Raw genomic sequence first — 27,720 nt, forward strand, 5'->3', positions numbered from 1 at the left:
CAGGTGTTGGAGGGCGGGGCAGAACGCCACGCAGGCCCGAGAGCTCGTAATACAAAGGGTTCCTCCTCAGCTTCAATGCCTTCTACGACATCTCGGGTATGGAGGAAAAGTAGGAAAACTAAAGGAAAGAAACAACCAATCACGACTCTCCACGCCAGATCTCATGAAACCTCTCAGGACTGAATTGAAGCTCAAGGCACATCGATGAGGAACACGTGTTTCCGTGCAATCTGAGATCAAACGGAAGAATGAACGTCTCGAAACCGAAGCAGAACTGATCTGTTGTGGCAGGAAAAGGAAGGAAGGAGAAATAAAAAGGATGGAGAGATGACGAGAAGCGAAGAGAGCTGGTTGTTTGTGAAGGACAGCAAGAGGAAACTAATAGACGGCTGCTGGCAAGTGCCGGATGTTGGGTTTACAATATAGTGTCTTTTCTCACTAACTACATCATCTATGGAAAAATCTGTCACTAACACTAGAACATGCATTTTTTTGTTCTTTTTTTTTTTTAAATAACTTTTTCACTTAAATTCACTTTTGTTCAACGCTGGATGGTCGTAAGTGTGTGTGTGTGTGTGTGTGTGTGTGTGTATATATTTATATATATAGTATAGGAAAGGAAAAACAAAACTCAAGATCGATAAAATGCTGAGTTGCACGTGAAGCGCTGTCGGCCGTCTGTTTGTGGACGAAAGCTTCCAGAGAGTTACCCTCTGCTCTACCTCTTCATAGCTAAACCAAAACCCCTGATTACAAACTCACAGCCTATTGGCCAACTGCGGGAATAAGTGCTTTTGGCTGGGCACGACCTCTAGGAGACCCAGCCAATCACAGGGCCGGCCCTTACTGGGCGGCACCCGTTAAAAGATTAAACCACGCGATTATTTTCAGCTTAAACTCACATGGTACTTTTTCTCCAGATTTCATTAAATTCGGATCGAAAGTAAAACGATGTGCTCATTAAAATAAGTTAACCGCTTGGCGTATTTTTCCCTCCTCAAACAAAATGAAGCGCAGACTTCAGCTGCTTTAAAAGACTGATTGTTTAAAATGATATTTGTTAAAGGGATTCTCATTCTACCATCTAACAGCTTCACACGATGAACAAACGACAAAGAAGAAACGATAAAAGTGAATACAGCTCGCCTTATTTCTCACCCGGCTGTGGTTTCGACTTCAGCGCTGTGTGGTTGTCTTTTTTACCCCGCTATTTTAGAGTCCCAGAGGTGTGAGCGGACTAGGAAGAAAAATATATATTTATATATACTTTTCATCAACTGTTTTCAACGAGCTATCTTACAAAGATATTTAACTATCCAACAGCTAGCCAACAAAATTGCACTTTCCTCATGATCAATATTTCACTGGTAAAGTTTGAGTTGCTCTTCTCTCTCCTATCTGCCTGCCTCGATTCGGACACCAGAGTTTTCGGCCCACTCTTAGCATGCTGTAGCTTCACCCCCATGGGTGGATGGTGGAGGACGAGGAGGCTGAAATGGTGGCGAAAAGAGAAAAATCAATGAGCCGTGAAGCCAAAAAGCATCCAAGAGGAACAAACTCGGATCCACCAGCATCTGGTCGCAACACTTCACATAAAGAAAACCTTAAACCCTAAAACCCCACGATTATACCCACCCTCCACCCAGTCGCCCGTCACAGCCCCCCCCCCCTCCACATGAAGTTCTTGTTATTTCTGTGAAACAGGTGGGGGCGTCTGTTTGCGCCCGTCACACCTCCACATCCATCCAGGTCCATGTCCTTTCAAAGAGCCTTCCAACTTCCCCCTCCCTGACCTGCCAGCAACCGAGGGGCGTGAAGTCCATCCCAGGAAGTCCGTGAAGGCTCAGGTGGTGGCGATGTTGGTGGCCCCTCGTACCAACTGTGCCACATCCCAACTTCACGAACCCCCAAACCATCGGACTCCAGACGGGGGGGCAGGTGATGAGTGTGGGGAGGGTTTCGTATGACTGTAAGTCCACGGATGCACCCGCTGCAAAGGATGATGGGAGAGCATATGTGTCGTCAGAAGCTCTGTGACTCAGTCTTTCCCAAAGGCTCAGGTCGCCCACGTACTTATCAACCTGGTTGGATTTGGGGGGGGGGGGGGGGGTGGGTCTGGCACTGTATATGGACACTGAGGTGTGAACCATACGTTTGCACGGATGTCTGTGATATACAGTTTGCAGGGGGTCACGGTGCGTTTGATCCGCTGTAGCCATGCTGATGCTGCTGAGCCTGTGTGTGGTGCTGGTGGAGGCGGAACAGGAAAGGAATAGGGATAGGTTAGACTGGGCTTTCTGTCACAGCTGGCATCAAAGGTGAAAGGTCGGAGAGGAGACTGCAGCGATCTGTCGTACAGGTGGGCGGAGGGGCCTCTGGAGTCCTTATCCCAGGTACCACTGTGGAGAGATAAAAACAGATGTTAACATCTGGACTGCTTTAGCAACCACTTACCGGACGATCCCGACTGCAGGTACTTGTCGTCCAAATTTACCCAGAACCAATCAGCGGGGTTACACATATATCACTAAGGTTTCAAAGATTAGTCTAAGGCTGTATGAAATCTTCCCACCGTGCAGCCTCCAGGACGGCTTGTTGTGTGGTTTGTTATTGGCCACAAACCAATGACACTGTGACTGAAGTTTATGGACTTTTCTATGCAGATGATACATTCAACTCCTGTTGCTATAGAAACAATTCTCCAAACTGTGGTTAAAAACTGAATATGGAAAAACTTACTTAAGGATTCATGATGTTACAGTATAAATCTTAAGGTGGATTAGCTTGTAGCGCCAAACTAAATATGTGTGTTCTCCTGAATTCAGGATAACTCAAGTATGTCTTTGAGGAAACATGAATTATTTCTTTAGATTGAAATAAGTGAGACTGTTATTCAATATATCCTGTTACAACACAAGACCAGAAAAGGTGTGTCCATGAATGATCTTCACTCTGACACTGACAGTAGGCCAAACAAACCCACATTCAACCTCCAGACAGTTGGGACCCAGATGGATTAAAATTAAAGCATTAACTGACTTTTGAGTGAAACTGCCTGTTTTTGTAGGACAGGTGACAAAAATATATGCTGATGGTGTCTGGTGGGCTGCCCCCAACAAAGGGCAAATATGAAGTTTTCCATACTTCCTCTCAGTTATATGGGTGCAAAGTAGGGCTGCCACAAACGATTATTTTGATAGTCGACTAGTCGCCGATTATTTTTGTGATTAGTCGGCTAATCAGATCATGCATCCATTGGACGTAAAACATACAGCTTATTGCATCAGCATGCGTCTGCTCTTATATAGCTATCATTAGCTTACAGTTTGAAGTGTTTAAGTTATGTGCTAACTAAAAATAAAGACAAGATGATAGTTTATTAAACTTTTAATGAAATTTGCAGATTATCTCGGTGGAGTATAATAAACTCAGCCGTCTGCTCCTTGCTATCTAAAATATAACAGGACACTGGAGTAAATTCTCGACCATCTCACACTTCTGTTTAATCAGTTTTCTGTTTGACGTTTATTCAGCTGTGCGAAAATTAGAACTTTAATCTCAGCAAAACCAATTTACTCAGGAACAAATAAAATACTGAAAAAAGTCAAACTATAATTAATTTTAATTATTATTATTTTTAAGTTATCTAAGTGACTTATATATCATGTTTAACCTGAGTAGCGAAAGACTGCGGGGGGTTTGAAAACAATGTGCCGGGAGTCCGGTTTTCTCACTGGCTCTAGTGAGCCTTGAACCCCCCGGCTAGCTATTGAGCTGGTGGGTAACAGACGTCTCAAAAAACATCGGAGCACTTTTACAAATATGTGACGTCTTGATAAACCGAGCAGATATTTGAAGTTTACACACCTACATTCTCACCTGAAAATATCTTAAAAGTTTATTTTGTGACCTAGAAAGAGTAATACGAGTAATATTAATACTAAGTAGTTGCCGCCATTGTTGGAAACTAGAATTGGCTGGGCCGCGCTATGAATTCTGGGATAGGTTGGGCCACGAAGGACACACCCAACCCATCCTTCAAATCTGGGGAAAAGGAGGACGCATTTGTCGGCCGCATTTGGAGAAGTCTTCGAATTTGGACAGCCTTCGTTGCGTCGCTGTAACATAATCGGATCCGAAGGATGCAGCCCCTAAATTTGGACACAGCTACGATACCGGAGACTGCTTCTTCTTCTTCGGGGTTTAGCGGCAGCTGTAGATGCATTGCTGCCATCTTCTGTTTTAGTCTGTTATTAAACTCTTAAATCCTACCACTTATTCCTGCGTCTTTCAGGATCTTACAAAGCTTCAAACGACGCGTTGAATATTAAATTTGTCGTTGACAATTTTGATAGCCGACGTAATCGTGATTAGTTGACTAATCGTGGCAGCCCTAGTGCAAAGGTGTAAAAAATTTAGTTTTAGAAGTTTATGAGGTCAGTGTATGTACAGTGATCACTGTGAGCTAAAAGCTTAGGCTACAGAGTGCTCTAAACACCCAGTCACGTCTTGATGGATGCTCAATCTCCCGGGTAAGGAAATCTCAGAAACTTGGAAACGCTTTGTCCAGATGAACAGAGTCAACTTTCTGAGACCAATTTATCCATTTTTTTCTTCTATTGGGTCTGTGTGACATAGAGATATGATATGATTAAATAGTCTCCAACAGAGATCACCATATAAGCATGTTCAACCCTTCCATTTACGAGTAGCAGCAAATCAGAAGAAAGTCTTTCCCAGGGGCAGGAGCTAAAACTGCATGTTCATAAACTGAGGTGGTGCACTAAAGCATAATGTAAAGAGATAGAAGAAGATAATTTTGAACCCTGTATCATGCCGAGCTACTCTGCTGCTGTCCAATAATACAGATACACTGTGGGAATTAAAAGACTTTGCCTCCTTTAAGTACACCTCAAACAGTCCCTCCAGGCTGGATTTCTGTTATTTGCTATTTGATGCTATCCTCAGGATATTCTCTTTCCAGCACTATAATCCTGTGGTTGTAATGAACACTGCTGCCTCTAGGGGATGCCAGTGGGGCTTGATTTAGTCGAACCCACAACAGGCTGATGTCAGACTGTCAGGTTCTCGGACTACAAACACAGGACGCTGCTTCTCCTCTCTGGGTATGAGTTTATGACACAGGAGCACAAAACTCTGTGTGTGTGTGTGTGTGTGTGTAATCCATCTCTGATAGGCTCGTATCGATCGCCAAAGGTGCATCGTTCATGAATCTCTCCCTCCTCTTCCTCACTGGCCCGTCCAGTTCAAGTTCATCTCTGCGTTACATCATGTCTGGTTGCTAAGGACAACCAGACGGCCCGGGACGTGACTACCATCGCCAAGGCAACCGCATCACCCCCCCCACATCCCCGTCCCACTACCCCGCCTCTTTTATCCTCTCCCACCGTTTCTTTCTTTATGTTCATCCTCTCTCGATCACTTTCTCCTCCCCGTCCCACTCGGCACTTCTTCGCACGCACGCACGCACACGCACACGCACACACACACACACACACACACACACACACACACAGGAATAAAAACAAAACACACACTTAAAGAATGTACATTTTTTAGAAAATGTGCTTCTGGATTTTGAATTTAAAGTGAAAGTTAAATGAAACACGCGGGATCAGGCATTCCTTTTTTTCTTTGTGTGCGTGTGTTGCAGGGTTTCTCTGCACTCAGACCTCAGTTGCTCCTGACTCGTTGTAATTCTATTGCTGTGTGTGTGTGTGTGTGTGTGTGTGTGTGTGTGTGTGTGTGTGTGTGTCTGCAGTAGTGATAGAGGAGAAGACTGGAAGGTTAGTTTTTAATCAATACAACTTGCTGACGCTGGGACTTTTCTACCTCGCTCTCTCTCTTCCTGTTTCTATCGGTGTCTCTCGGCCTCTCGCTTGCTCGCTGCACTGCAGCTCCTCCCTCTGTCCTGAGAAGACTCAGAAGATGAAACTCTCACAGGCCAGACAGAGTGTGTTTGTGTGTGTGTGTGTGTGTGGAGTAATGTTACCACACAGTGGGTTGATGCTGACAGCTGTGATTCAGACTGTAGAAACTCATCACAGCGAAAGACGGAAGGCGATTTTAAAGGAGCAATCTGATGTTGTTTTTCCATGTTTTTCATATTCTCAGCAATCTCAATGTGTTGTCCACCTTGGTACATCCCACTCTGTCTGTGGCTCTTAGCTTCAAGGAAGTAATTCATTGTGCAGCACAACAACCATCCTGAACATCCAGGGAAGTCTGTAAGACGCTCTAAAAGCTGTTCAAGACAATGTCTAAAACCAATCCAAAGTAACAAGTAAAACCAGTCTAAATCACCGTTCAGCACCAGTCTAAAAGTGGTGAAAAACCAGAGATATCGATAACATATTGATTAAGTATGACGGCTTATCGATCACTCAGAGAGAGAAGATTTCAGTGACAGTCACTCTGTGTCATCTGCCCGTCATTTGCTGCAGAGGAAGGTGTGCCTCAACCAAAGCTAATGCAACAGATCTCTTAGATTTCCCGATATAGAGGTATATAAAACCAGTTATCAACCAGAGCTGTGGAGCAAACAAGTATTAGCTTTGAAAAACTGTGTGAGGTACACGAGGAACTCAAGGGCAGTTTCAAAACAAATTTCCCACGTGTAGGACTAATAAAGGTTATCTTATCTTAAAAGCAAAAGGTGATGAAGACTATTTTCTTCTTTTCTTCCAACAGCGACCTTTCACCGTACGAATGTCCATGTGGAGAAAAAGCCCTGATATCATGACAGTTTAACAAAAAGTCACTTGTGTCTTTGAGAGTCTAAAAAGTTCAAAAGAATCTCATTTCTGAAAAACTGGTACTAAAACATTTACACACACACCGTGATACCACAGCCAGCCATAACCTGATCAATACAAGTGTGTGTGTGTTTGTGTGGTAGAGTTTCATTGGAGGCAGTGAGGGTGCTTTCCCCTTTGTGTGTGTAGTCATCCACCGTCTCCTTGTCCGATTTGCAAGGTGAATCTAAAACACACACACTCGTATTGAACACACACACGTATGCAGTGCAAACACCACACCCACATCATGACTCACTAAGTGAGTGTGTGAGTCTTGGAGAAGTGCTGACTCAGGACAAGACAGAAACAGTAGCAATGATAGATGGAGAGAGATGGATGATAGACAAATATTCATTGAATAAAAAAGACAAGTTCAGAAGCCTGATGTGTGACTCCAGATGTCTAAGTCCTGGTGTCAGAATCTTGGTATCTGAGTCCTGGTATCGGAGTCCTGTGGTCCAAGTCCTAGTGTCCTGATGTTTGAGTCCTGGTGTTTGAGAACTGATGTCTGTCCTTATGTCCGAATCCTGATATCTGAGTCTTGGTGTCCAAACCCTGATGTTTGAGTCCTGGAGTCCTGTTGTGTGATTCCTGGTAATTGAGTCCACGTGATTGAGTCCTGATGTCTGAATTACAGACATGATCAAAGTAGCTAAAATTACAGACTGTGAAATGTACTTGTGTCCCTTATGGCACAAATAAAAGCAGGATTTTCATGTAGGTCTTTGAGTTTTGCAGCTCGCTGTCATTTGCACAGCATCAGGTTTTTGTGAACGCCTCTGACGTCTTAAAGATACAAGCTGTCCTTCAGAACGGGCTCATAAAAGACGTTAAAGAGGACCTGCTTTGCTCATTTACAGCTCCATAATATTTTTCTTGGATCTTTCCAGAGTAGCTTTGCATGATTCACAGCTCAAAATATCTTCCCCATCTTCTTCTGGCTTCAGCCTCTCAAGTTAGCTTTCATCTGATTGGCACCTGCCAAAGTGGGTGGGTGGGGCTTCTCTATGCAACATCATCCTGATGCTACAGTAGAAAAAGCTGTGATAACCTGAGTATGTAGATGTGGCTGAGCTCTGGGCTCGCAGAGATTGCTGTACACTGAGCTCAGTATCAGAAACTCTGATCGTGTTTGATGTGAACATTGACGACTGGAACAGCAGATATCTGACAGGAAATAAAAGAAAAGCAGAAAACGAGCACTTCAGAGTGCGTTTGTGGTTTCTGGGCTGGTTCTGGAGCTCCTGGGAGAGAACATGCTGTGGTTCTTCTGTACTTTTGTGTTTTGTCTCGCCTCCCAGTGATGCTGACAGCATGGCTCAGCACTGACTTTCTGACCCAGTGTCCCACCGCAAGTCCGTGTTCTCCCTGATGTTGTGTGTGTGTATGTGTGTGTTAGTTTCGGCGTCTTCCCTCCATCCTTGTCACCATGGGCAACCACCACTCTGACCTGTGTGGGCATGACGCCCACTCTCACACAAAGACAACGCCAGCTGCCCCCCCTGCCCCCAACACACACACACATATAAATGTAAACACACTCACACGTGTTTACATTCATGTGTGAGGACCTAATCCAGCCCAAGTGTGATGTTAAAGATGTTAAATCCTTCCTCATCATGTCCACCTCCACCCTAAAATATCACCACTTTCCTCCAAAACACCATCACATAACCCCCCCAAAAATAATAAATCTCTTATTTAAAAAACATACATGCTGGCTTTAAAAACATGTCTTCTTCTCTACTGTGTTTAAACTCTCCAAACAACGTCCACATTTCCTAAAAAAGCTGTGAGTCGTTTTCCAAACCTGCTGAATCTGAAGCAGAAATAAAACTAAAAAAAGACCAAATTTTCTTTATTTTCCAACAAAACACAAAAATTCTCCTGGATATTTTTGTATTTTTCTGATGACTGACGGTTAAATTCATTCCCAGAAAGGAAACCTTTGGAGGAGAAGCTGCTCATCACTCGAGGAGCGCGACATCGTCCCCGAGAGACGGAGAAAGAATAAATAACACAAGTCTGTTTCTGGCAGCGGTGACAAACACCTGGCTCATGTCTTCACGAGAGAGAGTGTGTGTGTGTGCGCGCGCTGGTGTGTGACAGAGTCGATAAATCGACACCCTTGTTCACTGCGGGCCACCACACACACCAAAGCGATCAAGCATGTCTGGATTGTCAACAGAGGACTCCCACCTCACTGTTTGTGTGTGCGTGCAGGATGAGTTAAGTCAAGGCTGCCCAATCGTTACTCTCTTCATAAATCAGCTGGCAAACAGACCCTGACCCCCCCCAAACACACACACACACACACACACACACACACACACACACACACACACACACACACACACACAGTATCCAATGAGGATGCTGTGTTCACTAACCACCCGCCCTGCAGTAAATGATTCAGGCCTGAAGTGAAGTGCTGCTTCTTTCCCTGTTAATGTCTTTGTTTATAAATCCCAAAATCCTGTTCTCCGATTGGCTGATGGGTGTCTGACCTCTTTTTGCTTCCTCTAGTTTCACACTGACCAGCACAGGTACACCATGTGTGCGCAGCACGCTCTCTCATGCTGAAAATGAGGCCAGAAGATGCAGTTCCTCTGACATCCAGCAGAGGCTCCAGCAGTGAATTAGTCCCCATAGACTCCCATGTTAAAACTTTACAGCAGAAATAAACATGTTTATATGTTTGTAAACATGTTTGCAGCTGACAGACCTGTGTTTGTTGGTTACCTGTGGTTGCTGAGGGATGTTAAAGCCGGGGTCCCGAGGTCCGACGCTGACGAACCGCTGAGCTGGAGACGTGGTGGGGGTGGAGTAGGCTGCACAACAAACACACAGGCCCGTTATTAACACGTGATGACCTGACAGAGCTCTGATACACTGTAAATTCAATCTCCTTATCTCCTTAAATTCAGACCCAAATCAAGTTAGATTCAGAGGAACCTGATTTGAAAGTTTATATTTTCTACGCCGTTGTTAATAAAGTTTTGAAAGACTTGACAGAGTTATTTAGAAGAAGTAGGTCAGACAGATGACAAACACATCAAGCAAAAACATCAGTAATAAATACAAAGAAATTTCAGTGTCTCCATGTGTCGTTGATGAGTATTAGGAGGATTAAATATTTTGGCAGTGACTGCATCTGTTTTCGCCAAAAGACAGGAAGCGTCACTGAACCCTGCAGTCAGAAATAATCCAATCACAAATCACTTCTCACAGATTACACGAGAACTAAATATCAGATTAATAACTGAACCCTGATGCGTCGTTCCTTTTGTGTGGGGGCGTGACAGCCAGCAGGAAAATCGAGTTTAAACACGCAGAAGTGATGCGTGATGGTACTTAAATCTGCCGTGTGTGTGTGCGCGCACACTCACTGGGTGAGGTGGGTGAGTTTCCTCCTCCCTCAGTGGAGGAGGTGGAGGGCGGCTTGGCGTCAACAGGCAGTGGGACGGGACGGGCCATCGGAGGAGGCGGTGGGGGAGGCAGCATGGGCGTCGGCAGGAAAGGGTTGTGGACCTTTCCCTGGGAGCTACCATTAGGCTGAAGAGGTGGGGGGGACACAGTTAGAATATGTGTACGATATTCTGTAAAGAAACATCAACAGGTCGGTCACAGCTCGTCCTCTCAGTGTGTGTGTGTGTGTGTGTGTGTGTGTGTGTGTGTGTGTGTGTGTGTGTGTGTGTGAGAAAGAGAGAGAGAGACAGAGTGTCTGAGAGTGTGTGAGAGTGAGACTGTGTGACAGTGTGTGTGCGTGTGTGTGTGTGTGTGTGTGTGTGTGAGAGAGTGTGTGTGTGTTTGAAGGGAGTTTTGAGATTCAAAATGTGGTTTTAGTGTCAGCGTTACAGTTAGGTTATGGTTTAGGGTAAGGGTTACCACTGTAACCCCCCTGCAAATTACGCCCCTGGGCTGAACATGCAGCAAAAACTGCTGTGACAGACCTGCCTGGAAGTGAAGAACCATCTCTCACAAAGCATGAAATATTTGTCCTGTCAGTGCAGTAAAGACGTGCGTCTTTGTTTCCATCAGTCAGAAGGACATGTTGGTTTAATTTTGTTCTCATCCATAAAATGATGATCCAAAACACCTGTACACAGAATTCCTCCTGCTTTTAGCCCAAGAAGGACGTGCAGGTGCTTCAGTGTTAAATCAATGCTGCAGGTACGTCGCAAACACAAACCCTTCTGAAACCTTCCTGGAAACGCTGCGTTAACGCAGCCCAAACCACTGTGATTGGTCTGTTCAGTACCGACGAGTCCTCCTGAGCATTTCCAGCTACTTTTTCACTGCAATTATTGAATTTATCAGAACAATAATCAACACCTTAATACGAAGACTGACAGACAGCAGGGCGATAAGAGTGGATGTGAAGAAACATACAAAGAAGTGGGAAAAAAAAGAAAGGGACAAATATGTTTGCCATAACAAAGAGCAAGGACCGAGGAGGGATTCAAATCAGTAAGACACCGGGACACCTACTCAGCTCTACTCCTCAGGCGTGGAGCCATCTGATTGGCTGCTCTCCTCTGACTTTACTCTTTATTTACTGTGATTCGACTCTCTGATCAGTTTGACTGACTCCCTGAGGGACCGTAATGATATTCCCGCCTATGACGGGAACAACACAACATCGGGTAGTAAGACCTCTAAGCAGCATTTAGGAAAATCAGTTGTAATGGCTTGTGTATCCATCAGGGGGAGCAGGGTGGAGGCGTATTCATTTACAAGCTTGTTACACGAGACCTTTTCAATTTGTTCATAGATCCTAGAATTAGAAGAGAATCATAGCGTTGACCTTCAGTACTGATGAGTCCTGAGCATTTAAAGCTGCTTTTTCACTGCAATTATTGAATTTATTAGAATCCTGATGATGGATACATAAATAAACACTTTAATAACACAGTTTGTTAAATATATTAACAGTAGTTTTACTAATAATGTCTGGATTTAAAGTGCAGTAAACTGCAGCTGTGAACCGCTTCTATTTTTTAACTCTCCTTCAGCGCTCTGCACATCTGTGATAAATCACTGCAGGAATTTTAGCGCCAACGTTTACAGACAGGTGAGCGAGAACGCAGACTGTGATTTGAACTCACGAACAGGAATCATTTTCTTTGTATATTCCTGGACTTTTCACTTTTCTCATTTTAGTGCTTGTTGTTCAACTGTCGTGCTCCAAGCCTCCTACAGACAAGCAGCAACCCCCCATCTCTGCGATGTTTGAACGCCACCGCCGTGTCCTTTAATAAATTTCATCACATAGGTTGCATTTAGATTTTTACAAATGTTGAAATCCTGTTTTTAAAGTTTGCATACATAAAAATTATACCAGAGTGTAAATTAACAACATGCAGAAGTAATTTCTACTTGGTGCAATGACGTGACGGAACATGCATGTTTAGTTTAGTCAGGCCGCTCATTTAGAGAAACAGATTTCAGTGCAGCGCCGCGTACATGAAAACTCTGACATCAGAATATTACTCGTTTTATCTTGGAGTAACTGTGAAAGTGCGTCTCTCCTTTTTGAAACAAAGATTTTCAACAGAAACTGAAGATCAAACAGGAAAACCTTACATTTATTAAAATTTACACAGTAGTCTGCACTCCATTTCTTTGGCAGTCTTCTGATGTCCTGTTTTATGGAAGGCACCATGAGGTTGCTTTGTTTGTTTGCTTATGTCGCACATTTCCAAAGACATCATCCCAGCCCCTGGACAACTCAGCTGATAAGAGTTACACACCCAGGCACATCCATCAAGGTAACACTATTCTGATAAACTTTCATAAACATCCCCATCTCAGGTACGAGGATGTCCAAAGGACAATTCTGGAACCATCATACAGCCTGGAGGGCAGGTGAAAGTCCGGCCTCTCTTATACAAACTATAGAGGAATTACATTTCGCTCAAGACTTTTGCACAACATGAGAGTTTAAAGAAATCTAAAGAATGAATGAGAATATTAAGCTGCAACTTAACAGAAACGATGAAGGATGCGCTTATAATTCAAACAGAGGTCTGAAAAGGCAACAGCCCAGCAAGCAACAGAATAAATGATAAATGAAGATGTACCAGTCTCAGAAATCACCTCCACATCTGGTTTGGGATCTATGAGGAAGCTTATTTCTTTTTTAAAATTTTTTATTTATTTATTAGATTAGATTGAAATGGATAAATGAAGAACTTTACTGGAAACAGTTTTAGTGATCTGCAGTATAAAACGTCTGGATGGCCAAATAGACTGTGAAGTTTTATCCTTTATTTTACATTTTTAAAAATTAAAGTTTTTATATTTTAATGGGTAAAGAGTTTTACAGCGACAGCTATCAAAGAATGTCAAATTCAATTCAGTTTTATTTACAACAGTGGCCTCAGCGAGCTTTAGAGTATAAAGCAAAGACCCGACAATAAAAGTGAGAAAACCATCTGTAGCTAACGATCCAGGTCAAGGGTTTTTGGAAGAAAGCCCCATCTCTTGGTGACACTCTGCAATTAAGTGAAAGGGGCGTGTCTATAGTGGAAACACTCCTCCCAGCGGCTATATCTGTGTGCGTGTGAGGTTGTGAGTTTTTTTTTTTGTCCCAAACATCGCATTTTAGAATTTGAGAAATTTGACATGATGGGTTTTAATTTTTTGAAATGCAAAGCTGACAAAGTGTTCAAACAGGACACGGGCTGCTTTCTTTTCCTGGTTTTTATCCAGGTTAAAAAACAAAACAAAATATGCTTTCAGTTTCCAACAAATTTCAGTGTGACTATCGCGCAATTTTAATCGGTTCTTAGTAACGATTAGAAAAAGATCAGCTGTTTCATCCAGTCGACACCAGGCAGAGAACGAGTGCTCGGGGGTTAAGGTTAAGTTAGAGGCGGCTCGGCCTTCCAATCGGGATCGCCCTGCAGTCGGGCCAACATGTAGGAAAAACGGAAAGCAGATGCTCTGTGTTTGTGTTTGTGTGTCTGAGCCTGTGTGTGTGTGTGTCTGCCTGTGTGTGTGTGTGTGTGTGTGGAAGGTGTATTGATTCAGTGTCTAGACTTAGATATATCAACTATCTCACTGCAGTACAAAGGCCACACACACAGGCACACACACACACACACACACACTGCAGCACTTTTGCAAACAGATCCCACCTTTGCAGAGGCTGGAAAACCCAGCTCAGATGTGTTTGTGTGTGTGTACATGTGTGTGTGCGTGCATGTGTCTGTGTCTCTGTGCGTGCTTACGTTGAGGAAGCCCACCTGTCCGGCCTGCTGGGCGGAGTCAGGACAGACCAGCTGGACGAACTCCTTGAGCGTCTCCTGCGGGTGATACCTGATGGCTGGGTGGGAGAAGTAGGAGCCAGGCTGCTGCAGGATGGGGGAGGAGGAGAAGTGGAGGCTGGAAGGGGGAGCGTGGGGGCTCGCTGAGGGGGGAGAGAGAGAGGAAGAGATTAAATGATTAAAGGGAAGGAGAGTTGGGGGAGGAAGGTAGAGACATAATCATTGTGGGAAGCAAGGAGTTTATTAAGTTTATTAAGGGGGCGTGGCTTAACATGCAGATACATGACGATGGACACACAGAGCAGATGAACCAATGACAACAGGACACCCCAGCTGTCAATCACTACAGGTGTATGGAGGTGAGGCTACATCATTTACGTGGCTCCTCCTCTTCCTTCTCTCCTTCAGTCTAATTAAGGCTCTAATTGGTCTAATACTCTCTGATTGCTCGTTAGCGGATGAGGCCTCGTTAAGGCCTGTGATGTATGGAGGTCTGAGGAGAGTGCAGAGAAGATGCTGAGGGGGGAGCGAGGGAGATAGAGAGACATTAGAAATGACAGAGAGAGAGCGAGGGAGCGTAGGAAGGAGAGTTAAAGCTGCTGCACTAATTCACTTAAAGTCTGCTGTGATTTATCACTCTGACAATACACACTGACCGCCCGTGTGTGTGAGTATGTGTGTGTGTGTATGTGCTCTGTAGCAGTGTATTTACAGTAATCATTGGATGGATGGCTTTCTCTGCCCTCTCTCTTTCTCTTGTAACCACAGACACACACACACACGGGGACAGAGTGTGTGTACATTAATAGAAATGATCTCACTCAGTGTGCAGGCATGCTCAGCCACCTGTGTGTGTGTTTGATTTAGTTTGGTCCCACATCCTGTTTCTGGGATTTTTTTCCGATGCATTGTGCCAACTTCATTTATTTGATGGCCTCAGTGATCGACAGAGTAAACCAGTGGATCTCACACCCACAAACCAACTTCCAAAGATAAAAACACGCACGTTTCTCCTCAGATCCCCTCATTGGCTCCCTGTTAAATCCAGAATTTAAAATCCTGCTCCTGCTGAATAATCCGGACACATCTTATCTTAATGACCTTACAGTACCATATCACCCCATTAAAGCACTTCGCTCTCAGACTGCAGGCTTACTTGTTGTTCCTAGAGTATTTTCAAGTAGAATGGGATGCAGAGCCTTCAGTTTTCAGGACCCTACTCTGTGGAACCAGCTTCCAATTTGGATTCGGGAGACAGACACTATCTCTGCTTTTCAGATTAGTCTTCACACTTTCCTTTTTGCTAAAGCATAGATCAGGTGGCCAATCCAATCACAGCGTAAAATCAGCCCCCTTCCCACATCTCAGCGTCTATCTCAGCTGTAGGATGAAAGTGTGTGATTTCCCTGTCATCAGCTGAATCTGTGAACTTCTCTGATATCGATCTTCTCGTCTTTCTTCGGGCGAGACGGCAAAGCGGAGGATTTGCCTTCAGCGGCGCTGCAGCAGCGGTGTGTGTGGTATGTCGAACACAGAAGAAAGAGCTGGGATTAGTTCCACTTTGCAAATTGCCTCGCTTCACTACCTCAGACACCCCTCTCCTCCTCCTCCTCTCTCCCCTGCCAACTATTCCTTGAAGAAGATATTGTCCATCAGGAGGTGGATTGATAAACGATAAGAAGAAGGCAAAGAATTAAAACAGCAGAGTTCCTTCATTTTCACCACATGTGAAAGAATTTTAAAGGAGGTGAGGATGAAGAAAATACAGAAATACTCCATACTCCATCACTGGAGGTGCAGAGAGGGGGTGTGGAGGAAAGACCTTGATAAGAAAGGCCAAAAGTGATCTTCAGACCATCCATCCATTTTCTTCTGCTTATCCGGGGCCGGGTCGCGGGGGCAGCAGCCCAAGCAGAGAAGCCCAGACCTCCCTCTCCCCAGCCACCTCCTCCAGCTTGTCCGGGGGAACACCAAGGCATTCCCAAGCCAGCCGAGAGATATAATCTCCACCGTGTCCTGGGTCTGCCCCGGGGCCTCCTCCTGGTGGGACCTGCCCGGAAAACCTCGCCAAGGAGGCATCCTTGTCAGATGCCTGAACCACCTCAACTCAAAATCTCTCAGAGTTTGCTTCAACTCGTTCCTGCAGAGCTTTCACAATAAAAGACGTGACAGTGTTCGGTGTTGAGGCCTTTTAATTGGTAACAGATGAAATAATAAGAAGCTCGAAAAAGTGAAACATTTAACTTTCAGCAGCCTGCTAATCTTCGTCACAGTTCTGACGGCTGTTGCAGCTTTTAAGATGGAATGTTTTCTTACATGTAATGTGACGACTTTATCGGCTCTCCTGCACAAACTTCACTGAGACCTGAACTACAAGCAAATCACACTAAATGTGAGGATTTCATTTCCTCATGTTGGACAAAGCATCACATGACGCATCGTTAAGGTGCGCCTGTGCTGCTCAGTAAATCAGATTATTTTATAACCCCTCTGCTTCCTGTTGTACTACACAGAAAGTTTGTCATCTTAAAAATCATTTTTTAGCTGATCTGTGAGTTTTCAGCTGCTCGCCAGATTAGATGGTAAAGTGATGAATGAGGATTATCTGCAGATTATTATTATGGAAAACACTTCTCAAGACTCAACAGCCGCACAGACACACACACACACACACACACACACACACACACACACACACACACACACACACACACACACACACACATAAGGAGGAAGTGTGTTTCTGTGGTAGATTATTTCAGCCAATCAGAAGACGAGAAAGGAGCAGGAGACGGGTTAGTGGTGGGTGGGTGGGACGTAAGAACAGGTGTAAGGTGGGAAGGATGCTCTCATAACACACACACACACACACACACACACACACACACACACACACACACACACACACACACACACACACACACACACAGTGCCCTGCCTACAGCCTATAGGTGTGTGTCTACAGGTGCCTCCTCCTGACAAAATCCACAGAGACTGACGGGGGTGGGGGTGGGGTGAAGGAGGTGAGTGTGTGTGGTGGGAGGCGGGTGAGGGAGGTTTCTGGGGATGACCTCACCTCGAGGCCCGGTAATGACGGGCCGGTGATGGTGTGTGAAAGCCGTTCGGGGGGAAGAGGAGGAAGAAGAAGAGGAGGAGGTGGAGGAGGCGCCGCTCGGTGAAGGCGCAGTGCCGCAGAAACCGGACTTCTCTGACCTCTTTAGAGCGCTGGCGGGTGACGGCATCCCTGCCAAGAACCATGATGAGCATGATGAGGAGGAGCGGGTCATGGCAGATTTGATTCTTTAAACACTTTTTATGCACCTCCAATGTGGGGAGGAGTTGGGAGGAGGGAGGTGGTGGTTTGGAGTGGGGCTTAGAGATCAGGGGCGGGGCTTGGAGATTGAGTCACAGGCTGCAGGTGTCAGAGAGTTTAGTGTGTCTGAACCTTTTTAAGTTTTTAGATACCAGCAAAAAAGGACAACATGAGTAAAAATGATGACAAATAAAATGAAACACTAAAATATAAAAAAGAACAAAAGCCTGAAATTTTATAAAAATAATAATATCGACATGAAAAGTGTGCAACAAAATATATAAATAAAAACACACAAAACCAAATAAAAATGTGAATGTGAGTGATGATCTAAAGCCCATCATTTATTTTTATTTCTTTGTGTGTCAGATGGGCCAGCCGGCAGCATTTTTATTCAAACATAAAAAGTCAGTTTTCTGAGAGACGTGAAACTCAGACATGCTGTTTCTCTTTCCTGTCAGCTCAGCAGTGTGAAACGCTATCAGCTGGGATAAAAACAAACATAACCTGGCTGCCGTTAATATCGAGACACACTTACATGTGATGATTTTTATTTGAAATATTTAATAAGCTTCAGCAGACGGGAACATCTTGACTGCTCACATTTTAATTTTTACCATAGCTACCAGATAGATGCAGTTCAGGCTGAATTAGTTCATCACAGGAACAACAGTGATCATCTTCAATACAGCTTTTTAAAATATTTTATTTTTGGCCTTTATTACACAGTGGAGTGAAGAGTGACACGAGGGGCGGGAGACATGTGGCAAAGGGCCGCATGTCAGATTTGAACCCGGGCTGGCTGCTTTCTATATGCAATACTTTTATTGTAATGGAGTACTTTTACTCTGAAGTACTTTTACTGCAAATAAGGCTCTGCATGGCTGATTATCAGCACAAACACACGATTGTTCCACAGCTCGGAGACGAGCTGTGAACAGAGGGAACAACACAGATTGTGGTCTACCTGGAAGGGGTGGGGCTTGTAGTGACGGGCAGAGGTGCAGTAGGAGGAGGAAGAGGCAGAGGGGGTTGTTTGTTTGTGAGTGTGATGAAGGACCGAAGAGGTTTTGTCAGGTGGAACTGAGGCTGTTCAATATCTTCTTCCTCATCCTGTTTCCACATCCATCCATCCATCCATCCATCCATCCATCCATCCAATCTATCAGTCATCCATGATTGATCCATCCATCGTCCATCCCTCCATCATTCATTATCCATCCACCCATCAATCATTCATCATCATCCATCCATGATGCATCCACCATTATTAATCATCCATCATTCATTCAAGATCCATCCATCCATCCATCCATCCATCCATCCATCCATCCATCCGTGATCCATTATTCATCCATCCATCCATCATCAACCCATCCATCATTCGTCATCCATCCATGATTTATCCATCTATGATGCATCATCATTCATCCATGATGCATCCATCATTCATCCATCCATCATCCATCCTTCATCATCCATCCATCCATCCTCCATCCATCTATCCTTCATCATCCATCCATCCATGATCCATCAATCCATCACTGATTATGATTCATTCATTCATTCATCATCCATTTAGCCATTATTTAATGTGTCCCAGTTAATAATTTAACCAAACATGTTATTTCAAATAAAAATCTGTAAAACATTACAAAATGAAAATGGAACAACACAATAAAATAAACATAAAAACCCACAACCATTTAATTAAATGTGGAGACCTTTAACGGGTCTCCACAGCAGATCGTCTGCCTCCATCATTCCCAGCATCCTCCTCTCTCACACCAATATGTCCTCCATCACTACATCCATGAACATCCTCTGAGGTCTTCCTCTTCTCTTTCTGCTTGGCAACTCCATCTTCATCCACCTTTGTCCAATACAACACAATCCAGAAACTGTTTGGTCTCTAGATAATATTGCCCTTCATAATAATTAGGGGTGTGGCCTCTTTGATTGACAGGTGGATGGTGACACAGGTGGCTGTAGCCGCTAGCTGTCTGCTCGGCTTCACCCGAACTCGACCTCTGGACTGTCATAATGACGTCAACTGACCAATAACTTGGCTGCTGTGAGGTTCCTATACTAGCAGAGCGTCCAAAAAGGCGGAGCTCCAGGACTGCTGAGTGAAATTCAAGGGTTTTGATGTTACTAATTAGCAGTAAGTTAGAGCTCCACCCTCTCATCCAGCAGCCATTAGGCTGCCTCACACTGAAAACCAGTTTGAGTTACCTTCCATCTTTAATATACAATCTGTGGTTAGTTTTGGTCATTTATCAGATTCAAACGTCTCCTGATACACAAACTAACAACACCTTTACTCGTTACCATGTCACATATTCACATTCAACACACACACACACTCGCACACAGACACAAACTGTCCTGCTGTCCATCCAGCTGGTTTTCTCGTCCACAAACTAAACAAAATCGACGTGCCACAGTGACATCATCAGCATGCTGCCAGGTGATTGGAGTTAGGGTTGGGTGGAGTGCGGTGGGGAGGTGAAGGAGGTTGAGGGGGGCACGAGACGGAAACTCAGACAAAAAGGAGGAGAAGGAGGAGGAGGCGGTTTCACAGACATGTAGACAGGAAGTGAGGAGGCGTGTTGACGTCTTTACCTTGTCGGGAGATGAAAGAGCTAGCTAGAGAGCCACGCAGCTTATATCCAGCTTTCCAACGCAAGACGGAGGAAAGGAAGAAAAGAAACGGAAAGGAAAAGTAGCATGAATACACCGGCTGAGAGAGGAAGAGGAGACAGGAAGAGGAAGGAACTCATAAATATAATCAGTGTATGCGTGTGTGTTTAAGAACATGGTTACCAAAATAAAACTACAAAATCTCTGAGTCTGCAAAAATGAAAGTAAAAAATAAAATAAACCAAAAATGCACTGGAACAATGTGAATGCAATGAACTGAATATAATAAATAATAACTGAGAATTAAAGCAATTTTCTATTTTTTCTAACGCAAATAAAAATAAAATATTTTTAGTTTCCTTTGAGACAGCTAACCTGTGATTTATAATTCAGTATGAACCAGAGTGGACGTGCTTCTGTTGTAGCTGTAAACCTGCTTTAAAAATAGATTTGATTGTACTGAAATCATAGAAATACTCAACAGAAACCTAAACATCTCTGTAAAATGAATTTATATTAGGAAAGCAGTTTATTCTGCACATATCTTCCTGGACATTTTTGTTCCTTCAAAAGACTGAGAGCAGAGAGAGTGACAGGAAACAGCACAGAGAGAAGAACGACATGCAGCAGATGGTCGCTCGGCTGGGAATCGAACCGGGTACTCGCGGGGGTCTGCTCGAATTTCCAAAATATTATTAAAAAATGTTTTTTAAAGAAATAAAAAAAAAAAGAAACATAGAGAACAGAAAGAAAATTAAAATACCTTCATAATAGCAATTATAAAAATATAATATTCTTATTCTAATATTATTAATAAACATTATATTTGATTGATATTCACATCTTTTAAATGCAAGAATAAAATTTCTATCTAAATATTTTAATAAGTTCAATAACAATTACAGTATAGTTTTAACGAACATTAAAAATAAATAAATGATCATGTAAAATTGAATTAAGAATAAAAACTAAAACATGTAACTGAATAAATTTCCAACCCATTTAACAAAATGGCAAACAAACACCTGGCAAACAAAATATAAAATCATTCTAACCCATAAAAGCCACGCAAAGAATATCTATAAATATATTTGAAAAACGCAACATTCACTGAAATAAAATATCATAAAAATACTGAATAAAAATGTCAAAATGAACGTAAAGACTTTTTGTATTAAAATATATTTTATTTGACTGATATTTGTATATTTGTCAAATGCCAGATTATTATTTATATTATATCAAAACATTTGAAATTTAAATGTATAATTTGACTTCTCTATCTAGAAAAACCCACCAAAGAAATATTTAAAAATATGACGTAAAAATACAAAAATTAAAGGTAACTAAGGGTAACTAAACAAACTGCCTGACTGTTGAAAAAGTAATTAAAAGTGAAGAATGAATCGACTAATTTATAATAATTATAAGACAAATTAAAAAACATGGATTTCTTCTGAGATGACAGTTTAATGACATATTAATGCGAATTAAATTTTTCCCCCCTTTCTCGGCTTCGTGAGGCTCACTGAACAGATTTGTGTCTCTGAACTGTTCAGATTCACACTGAGCTACACGGAGGCATGCTGGAGGTTGCTTCCTGTTTATGTGACTGTTTTGGATCTGATTCTGCAAGTGTGCAGGATCAAACCTGTGACGTCCTCTTTATGAGACAGGCAGTCGAGAGATCACACTCTCTGACAAAACATTAAAAAAATCACTCTTACACACACACACACACACACACACACACACACACACACACACACACACACACACACCCTGCTGGAAGCACCAACTGCACACTGCACCATGGTAGCATCGCTCCGCTGGGCTGCGTTGGAGCGGCAGGTTAGCTCTGGGATGTGTGATGACGAGAGTCTGCATGGTGGAGGTGGGGGGAGTGTTAGGGCCGGGGTCAGATGGGGTATTAAGATGGCGGGGCTGTTATTAGAGGAGGCGGCTGGGGTTTCGTTTCGGGGTGTGGTTACATACCTGGCTCCACGTCGTGCCAGCTGCTGGCCTGGCTGCCGCTGCCTGGAGACCGACCCTGGCTTGGGTAGTAGGACTCCTCCCCCGGGCTGTCCACGTCCTCCTCCATGCACTTTATCCTCTTGGCAGAGCTGCAGAGAGACAGAGCAGCATTGGTGACTCCTCCCATTATTAACCCCGCTGTTCTCCAGCTCAGAGCTCAAACGGAGAACAGGTGGAGTCCTAAACACCCACACAGACCCCTCTGATTCCTGCTATCAGCTGTTTGAAGTCCCACCCAAACCTGAGACCAGCACATCAGGCTCCCTCCCACACATCCAACTGTTCAATCTCACCTACCTGCCCCTCCCTTATTTCTTTTTTCCCCACATATTGGTCACACTCACATGTTTCAGATCATCAAATAAAGAGAACCTGAGTAAATGCAGAGTGCAGGTTTTAAATGATGATTTCATTCATTAAGGGAACAAAGCTGTTAGTTTGATGCAGATGTAATGGGACTGAAACCTTCCACAAAGTTCAGCTTCTGTCTTGTCAGTCTACAGAAGATTTCCCAGAAGTCTCGGAGATCATCCAGATGTTTGTTTGCAGTTTGCTTTTGTGATCTTCTTGGCTAGCAGTGGTGTTTTCCTTGAACTTTTCCATGGAGGCCATTTTTGCTTTCACTGGAGTCCAGTGCTCATTTGTTTTCATACCTTTCTGTAAGACATAAATTTACATGTCCTCCTTTACCCTCCAAACCCAGCTGTAGTCTTTGTGTACTTGTGCAGTTATTTATGCATTTCACACATTTTCTGTTTGCTTTACTTTAAGGTTTAAGCCTGAGAAATGAGAGCAACGACTCACAGACAGCAGGTTTACACCTCACTGGCCAGATCTGTTTGTTTAACAGGAAGTTAAAACATTAACAGTGTGTGTGTGTGTGTGTGTGTGTGTGTGTGTTCTGCCTGTACACTGAGATGTGTTTGTATGAATGGAGGGTCTTTGACATTAGTAAAGACTTAAATATTTCCATATGGATCTGCTTCACTGCCTCACAGCGATCTCTGTGTGTGTGTGTGTGTGTGTGTGTGGTAATGTGTGTGTGTGGGAGGTCTCTGGAGATGTGTTTGGAGTCAGAGAAGAGAGAGGGGGAGAGGGTGTAGAAGACAGAGGACACACACACACACACTCAGCTAACTGTGTGTGCGTGCGTGCGTGCGTGTGCGCTGCAGGGCAGGTATTTCAGCAGACAGACGACTTTTGCGACCGCATCGATTTAAGAGAAGAGGTCAGGGCAAACCCTGCAAGCATATGTGTGTGAGAGAGTGTGTGTGTGTGTGTGTGTGTGAGTGAGAGAGTGTGTTTGTATAATCATTTGAGTTTAAACCATCACTGTGAGGATATCAGTGAGTTGTGAGTACCTTCTAAGGCAGGGGTGTCAAACTCAATTGCACAGGGGGCCAAAACTCAAGGCACACTTTAGGTCGCAGGCCAAACAAGATAAACATTTATTGAACACACTAAAACAATGTTTTTTAAACAAATATGAATAAAAACAGACAGGAATGTTATTCCAGATTAAATAAACTTAAAAAAATAAACTTTAACTTTAAATATTTTGCTCTTCATAAAAATATATCCTGTCAAAATTATGCAAGTTAGAAATATGAACATGCTGCCAAAACCCCAGAAAAAAATAAATGAAAGCAAACACAAGGTTGGAGCCGCATGTAGACGGAGCATTGCTTCAGGAGTGGAACTAATAAACTGTGCGGGCCATTCAGTGTCGTACTTTCCCTTGAGTGTATCATTACACTGCAGCTCCATCTGAATCTGCACAGGTGCAGTTCAGCAAAGTGCGCTGATTTGGTTCAACATTACTTGGCAACAGGGAAAGTGAGGCAAGTTGCACTGGTGCATTTGTGACAGCTTCACTTGAAATGCCTTCACCGCATCATACATGTCATGTCCATGAATTGACAGGTTTCCTTGCTGAGCTCAAAAACTCTATTGAGAACTTTTCCCCAACTCAGCCAAAGGACCTCTGTATGATGGCATGTCGGCAAACTCTGAATCTATTTCCCACATAAAAGACTGAAATTGACGGTAATTTAAACCTTTAGCTTGGATAAAATTTACGGTTTGCGTTACGGTGATCATTACATGCTCCATTTTACCACACAGCCTTTCCTGGTGTGTGATGCAGTGATATGCTGTTAACCCACCAGTGCAGTTCTCCTCCTGCATCTTTACTCGCATCCTGCTGACTAGTCCGCTTTTTTCACCGCACAACACCGGCGCTCCATCTGTTGTAAGTCCAACAAGTTTGTTACACTTTGACATACGTTTTAAAAAATGTCTTTTCCTGTCATTGTCCCGTGCATCGATTTAATGTTCAATATTTCCTCTCCACGGATGAAGATGGCCAGCTGTGCAATGTCCATCATGTCTATACTTTCATCCACAGCAAGAGAGTATGCGATAAAGTTTCTGCTTTTTTCACACAACTGTGTTCTTAAATCAGTGGCCATCTCACAAACCCCATCAGCAATCGTATTTCTCCTCAGGCTCACATTTGCCAAAATCTGCATTTTGTCTGGACACAAGACGTCGCACACCTTCATCATGCAGCTCTTTACAGTGGTACCGGGCTGATTTGGCTATCTCCACTGCTACAATAAAACTTGCTTTCACAACAGCTTCACTTTGTGATTTTGCTCTGGTGAAAACAAGTCTGCTGAAATGTCAGATTCTTCTTTAGCTCTTCTACTTTCTGTAGTTTCTTCTCTGCATTTAGGTTTTTCAGCTTATCCTGATGTTTTGTCTCGTAGTGCCGTCTTAAATTAAATTCCTTAATTACAGCCACATTAGCAACACTAATAAGACACACGGGTTTACTAGCAATGTCTGTAAACATATATTCAGTCACCCACTGGCGCTGAAAGGCTCTGCTTTCAGAGTCAACTTTTCTCTCCACCATTGTGAGCGGCTAGCTTCGCAATAACAGAAGTTTGACTTGATTGACGCGGGAATGTTCCCAAATAGCCTAGCGTTCGGCAAGGAGGCTGCAGCGCTGCATTATGGGATCTGTTGTTTGTATATTATTAGCACCTCCTATCGCCGGGCCATGCATAACAATAATAATATATCTATATAAAATGATCTCGCGGGCCAGATATAAATTTACGCCGGGCCGGATGTGGCCCGCGGGCCTTGACTTTGACACATGTGTTCTAAGGGCTGTTTTAGGGGGTCAGATCAGAACCAATCAGCTGTGTGTGTGTGTGTGTGTGCTCTAACATACATTAAGCCACATTAGGAACAAACAGTTAGTGTTCATGCACAGACCAAAGCTGCCGTAGCCTCTACACTCTACACACCCTGCAGGTGAGTTAGTGAAATACTGACAGCTGTCCTATCGTGTCTGTGATACAGCATCCATCCAGTGCACTGCACGAGGGTGTGACCGTCGTCATCCTTGCATCTGTCCATTGCAGTCATTTCATTTCACAAATCCAACCAACTCTTTGTTGTTTGTGCGTCCTCTGAGCACTGTACGGCTGGAACATAAACCATCTGGATTTGAATGTTTGGAAGTAAAAAACGAAATGAAGCCATCTCGAGTTCTGGTTTGGGAACATCGGCCAATGATGAAGCGACTTCTCCAGCATCGCTGAAAGGTCAGTCCACGGGCCACTAGGTGGCGCTTACACTCAGCACTGACGCCTCACCATTCTGTCCGCTGACAGCTCAACAAAGGTTATTTAAACAGGGCGCAGGTGCTGCGAGTCAATGCACAGACTCTGCGTCCCATTTATTTTATTACAGGTGCTCCATGAAATATTATAGAATCAGTTTTCTACTTCTTCTATTTTACAAAAGCACTTATTGGATCATTGTTTAGAGTTTAGAAACACTTTGACCTTAGTCAATCGATTGATTGACTGCAGTCATTAAAACTGATAAATAGTCACATGAACAACAGGAGGAGGTGCTGAGTGTGCTGGTGTGTACCTGGAGGAGGAGGTACTGGGCAGTGGTCTCCTCATGGCTCCTGGGCTCATGCTGTAGTAGGAGGAGCTGTCGAGGTCGGCCAGCGAGAAGTTTGGCCCGGTGCCGGCTGCGATGGGCGCTGATGGACGGACAGACAGACAGAGAGTGTCAGTACGGATACGGTGACATTTTTATATAACCAGTGAACACACACACACACACACACACACACACACACCTGGAGGCTGAACAAGGTGCATTAAACATGTTGATAAAAATCAGGAGGACAAGCTGTGAAAGCTCCTCACTGACACTTTCAGGTTTCCTTAAAGGTGACAAGAAACTTCCAGCAGTGAAGGAGACTTCATGGGAGTACGGACACTCCAATGAAAGCCTGCTGCGGCAGCAGTTACTGTCTCATAAAGCTGCTGCACACGAGAAAAGAAGGCTAAAGCTTCTAATCATCCAAAGTGCACATTTAAAAAGTAAAGGTTGACTCTTATTAAATGTGTTTCCTCCTGCCTGAAGAGATGCTGCAACACAACGCGTCACTGGACATCTGACCGCCCGTCACGCCACAAGCATAACATAAGTTTTATCACATTCTTCCAGTGACGGGGTTAGGCTATATCCTGGACCTCCTCTCCCCTGGAAACTAGACCAACAGAAACCTCTGTGCTAAATCTGCACTTCTAAAACAAAAACTGTAAAGTGACGGAGAGATGGTGCCGATGGAGGTGAAGGACAAGAGAGGGACAGACCTTGAAAATAAGTTTCACTTATCGTCCTGCTAGATGTCTCGTGTGAATATTCCTGCGTTTCAAAAACACAACTGATTGAACAGCCTGATTAACTCCACGTTAAAGCACCAATAACCTGGGAGAATATTTTAAGGAGAAATTCTGAGTGACTGTGTGTTTGCATCAGTCACTGGGATTTTCTGGCCGAGCAGAACCAGCAGATTAGCTTCGACATATGATCCTCCTGCAGCTTCCAGAGAACGTTTTCTGAGCTCACCCTGAAGCGCATGATGCAGGGATTGTGTGCGGACAGGTGTTGTTGTTTAGCTCCTCGTTAAACACTCCAGTAAGTGCACAGGTGTATGCATTTAAAATTGCCCCACCTGTGTGTGCAGTAGTGGGACTCTGTTCAGCTCAGAGCTGTTAACGTCTCCTCTGACAGTCAGAGGATCGTCAGGACTAATCTGGCGGGCGGATGAATTGGCTCAGGAGGTGATAAAATTACTGCCCTCCTTAAAAAAAGACAAAAATGAGTCGCTTTTATAAATGAGACTCTGAAGCCACTGCTCCCAACAAACAGCCTGACGAGCAGCCGAGCACCGCTTGTCTCTGTTTACATATTCAATATTAGCTCACAACAGGAGTTTATGTCATCATTGTATATGAGAGCAGTTAGCACGCAACATTAGCATCTACCAACAACAACAAGCTGTGGCCCTCTTCCTCTCTGATGTGTTCATGTTCTGCTGCCCCCCCCCCATCCTATTCTCGGGGGACAGAAGCTCTTCCACAAAGCCCTGCGAGGCTCTCCGTGTTAAAGCAGGGAGGGAGGGAGCGAGGGAGCGATCCGGCTCTTTGTTGTCAAATGCTTCAATTTGAAAATCCTGCTGAACAAAGGCAGCAATCAGCTTCAAAACCGGACATCCATCTACCCCCTCGCCTCCAGCCCCCCCCCACACCCTCATCCC

The 27,720-nt window shown here is 43.9% G+C and overlaps 1 protein-coding gene across 5 annotated transcripts in view; it reads right to left on the minus strand.

The window, feature by feature from the left end:
• Nucleotides 1–2,157: 2,157 nt before the first annotated feature.
• The window catches only part of nfia (nuclear factor I/A), a 150,466-nt gene continuing 124,903 nt past the window's right edge, over nt 2,158–27,720 (minus strand). For 2 of the 5 annotated variants that reach the window (XM_085397594.1, XM_085397597.1), the window contains exons 5-11: nt 26,034–26,151; nt 22,041–22,168; nt 17,166–17,333; nt 14,054–14,232; nt 10,208–10,373; nt 9,561–9,649; nt 2,250–2,399 (exon numbers count right to left, since the gene is read on the minus strand). In XM_085397594.1, coding sequence (XP_085253720.1) covers nt 2,385–2,399; nt 9,561–9,649; nt 10,208–10,373; nt 14,054–14,232; nt 17,166–17,333; nt 22,041–22,168; nt 26,034–26,151 — 863 coding nt within the window. In that variant the 3' untranslated portion in view covers nt 2,250–2,384. The other 3 variants (XM_085397595.1, XM_085397596.1, XM_085397598.1) reach the window with 3 other exon arrangements.

The sequence above is a fragment of the Rhamphochromis longiceps genome, linkage group LG23 (assembly GCF_057381845.1).
Source record: "Rhamphochromis longiceps isolate RC_006_pf linkage group LG23, R_longiceps_female_GT1.1, whole genome shotgun sequence".
Lineage (NCBI taxonomy): Eukaryota > Metazoa > Chordata > Actinopteri > Cichliformes > Cichlidae > Rhamphochromis > Rhamphochromis longiceps.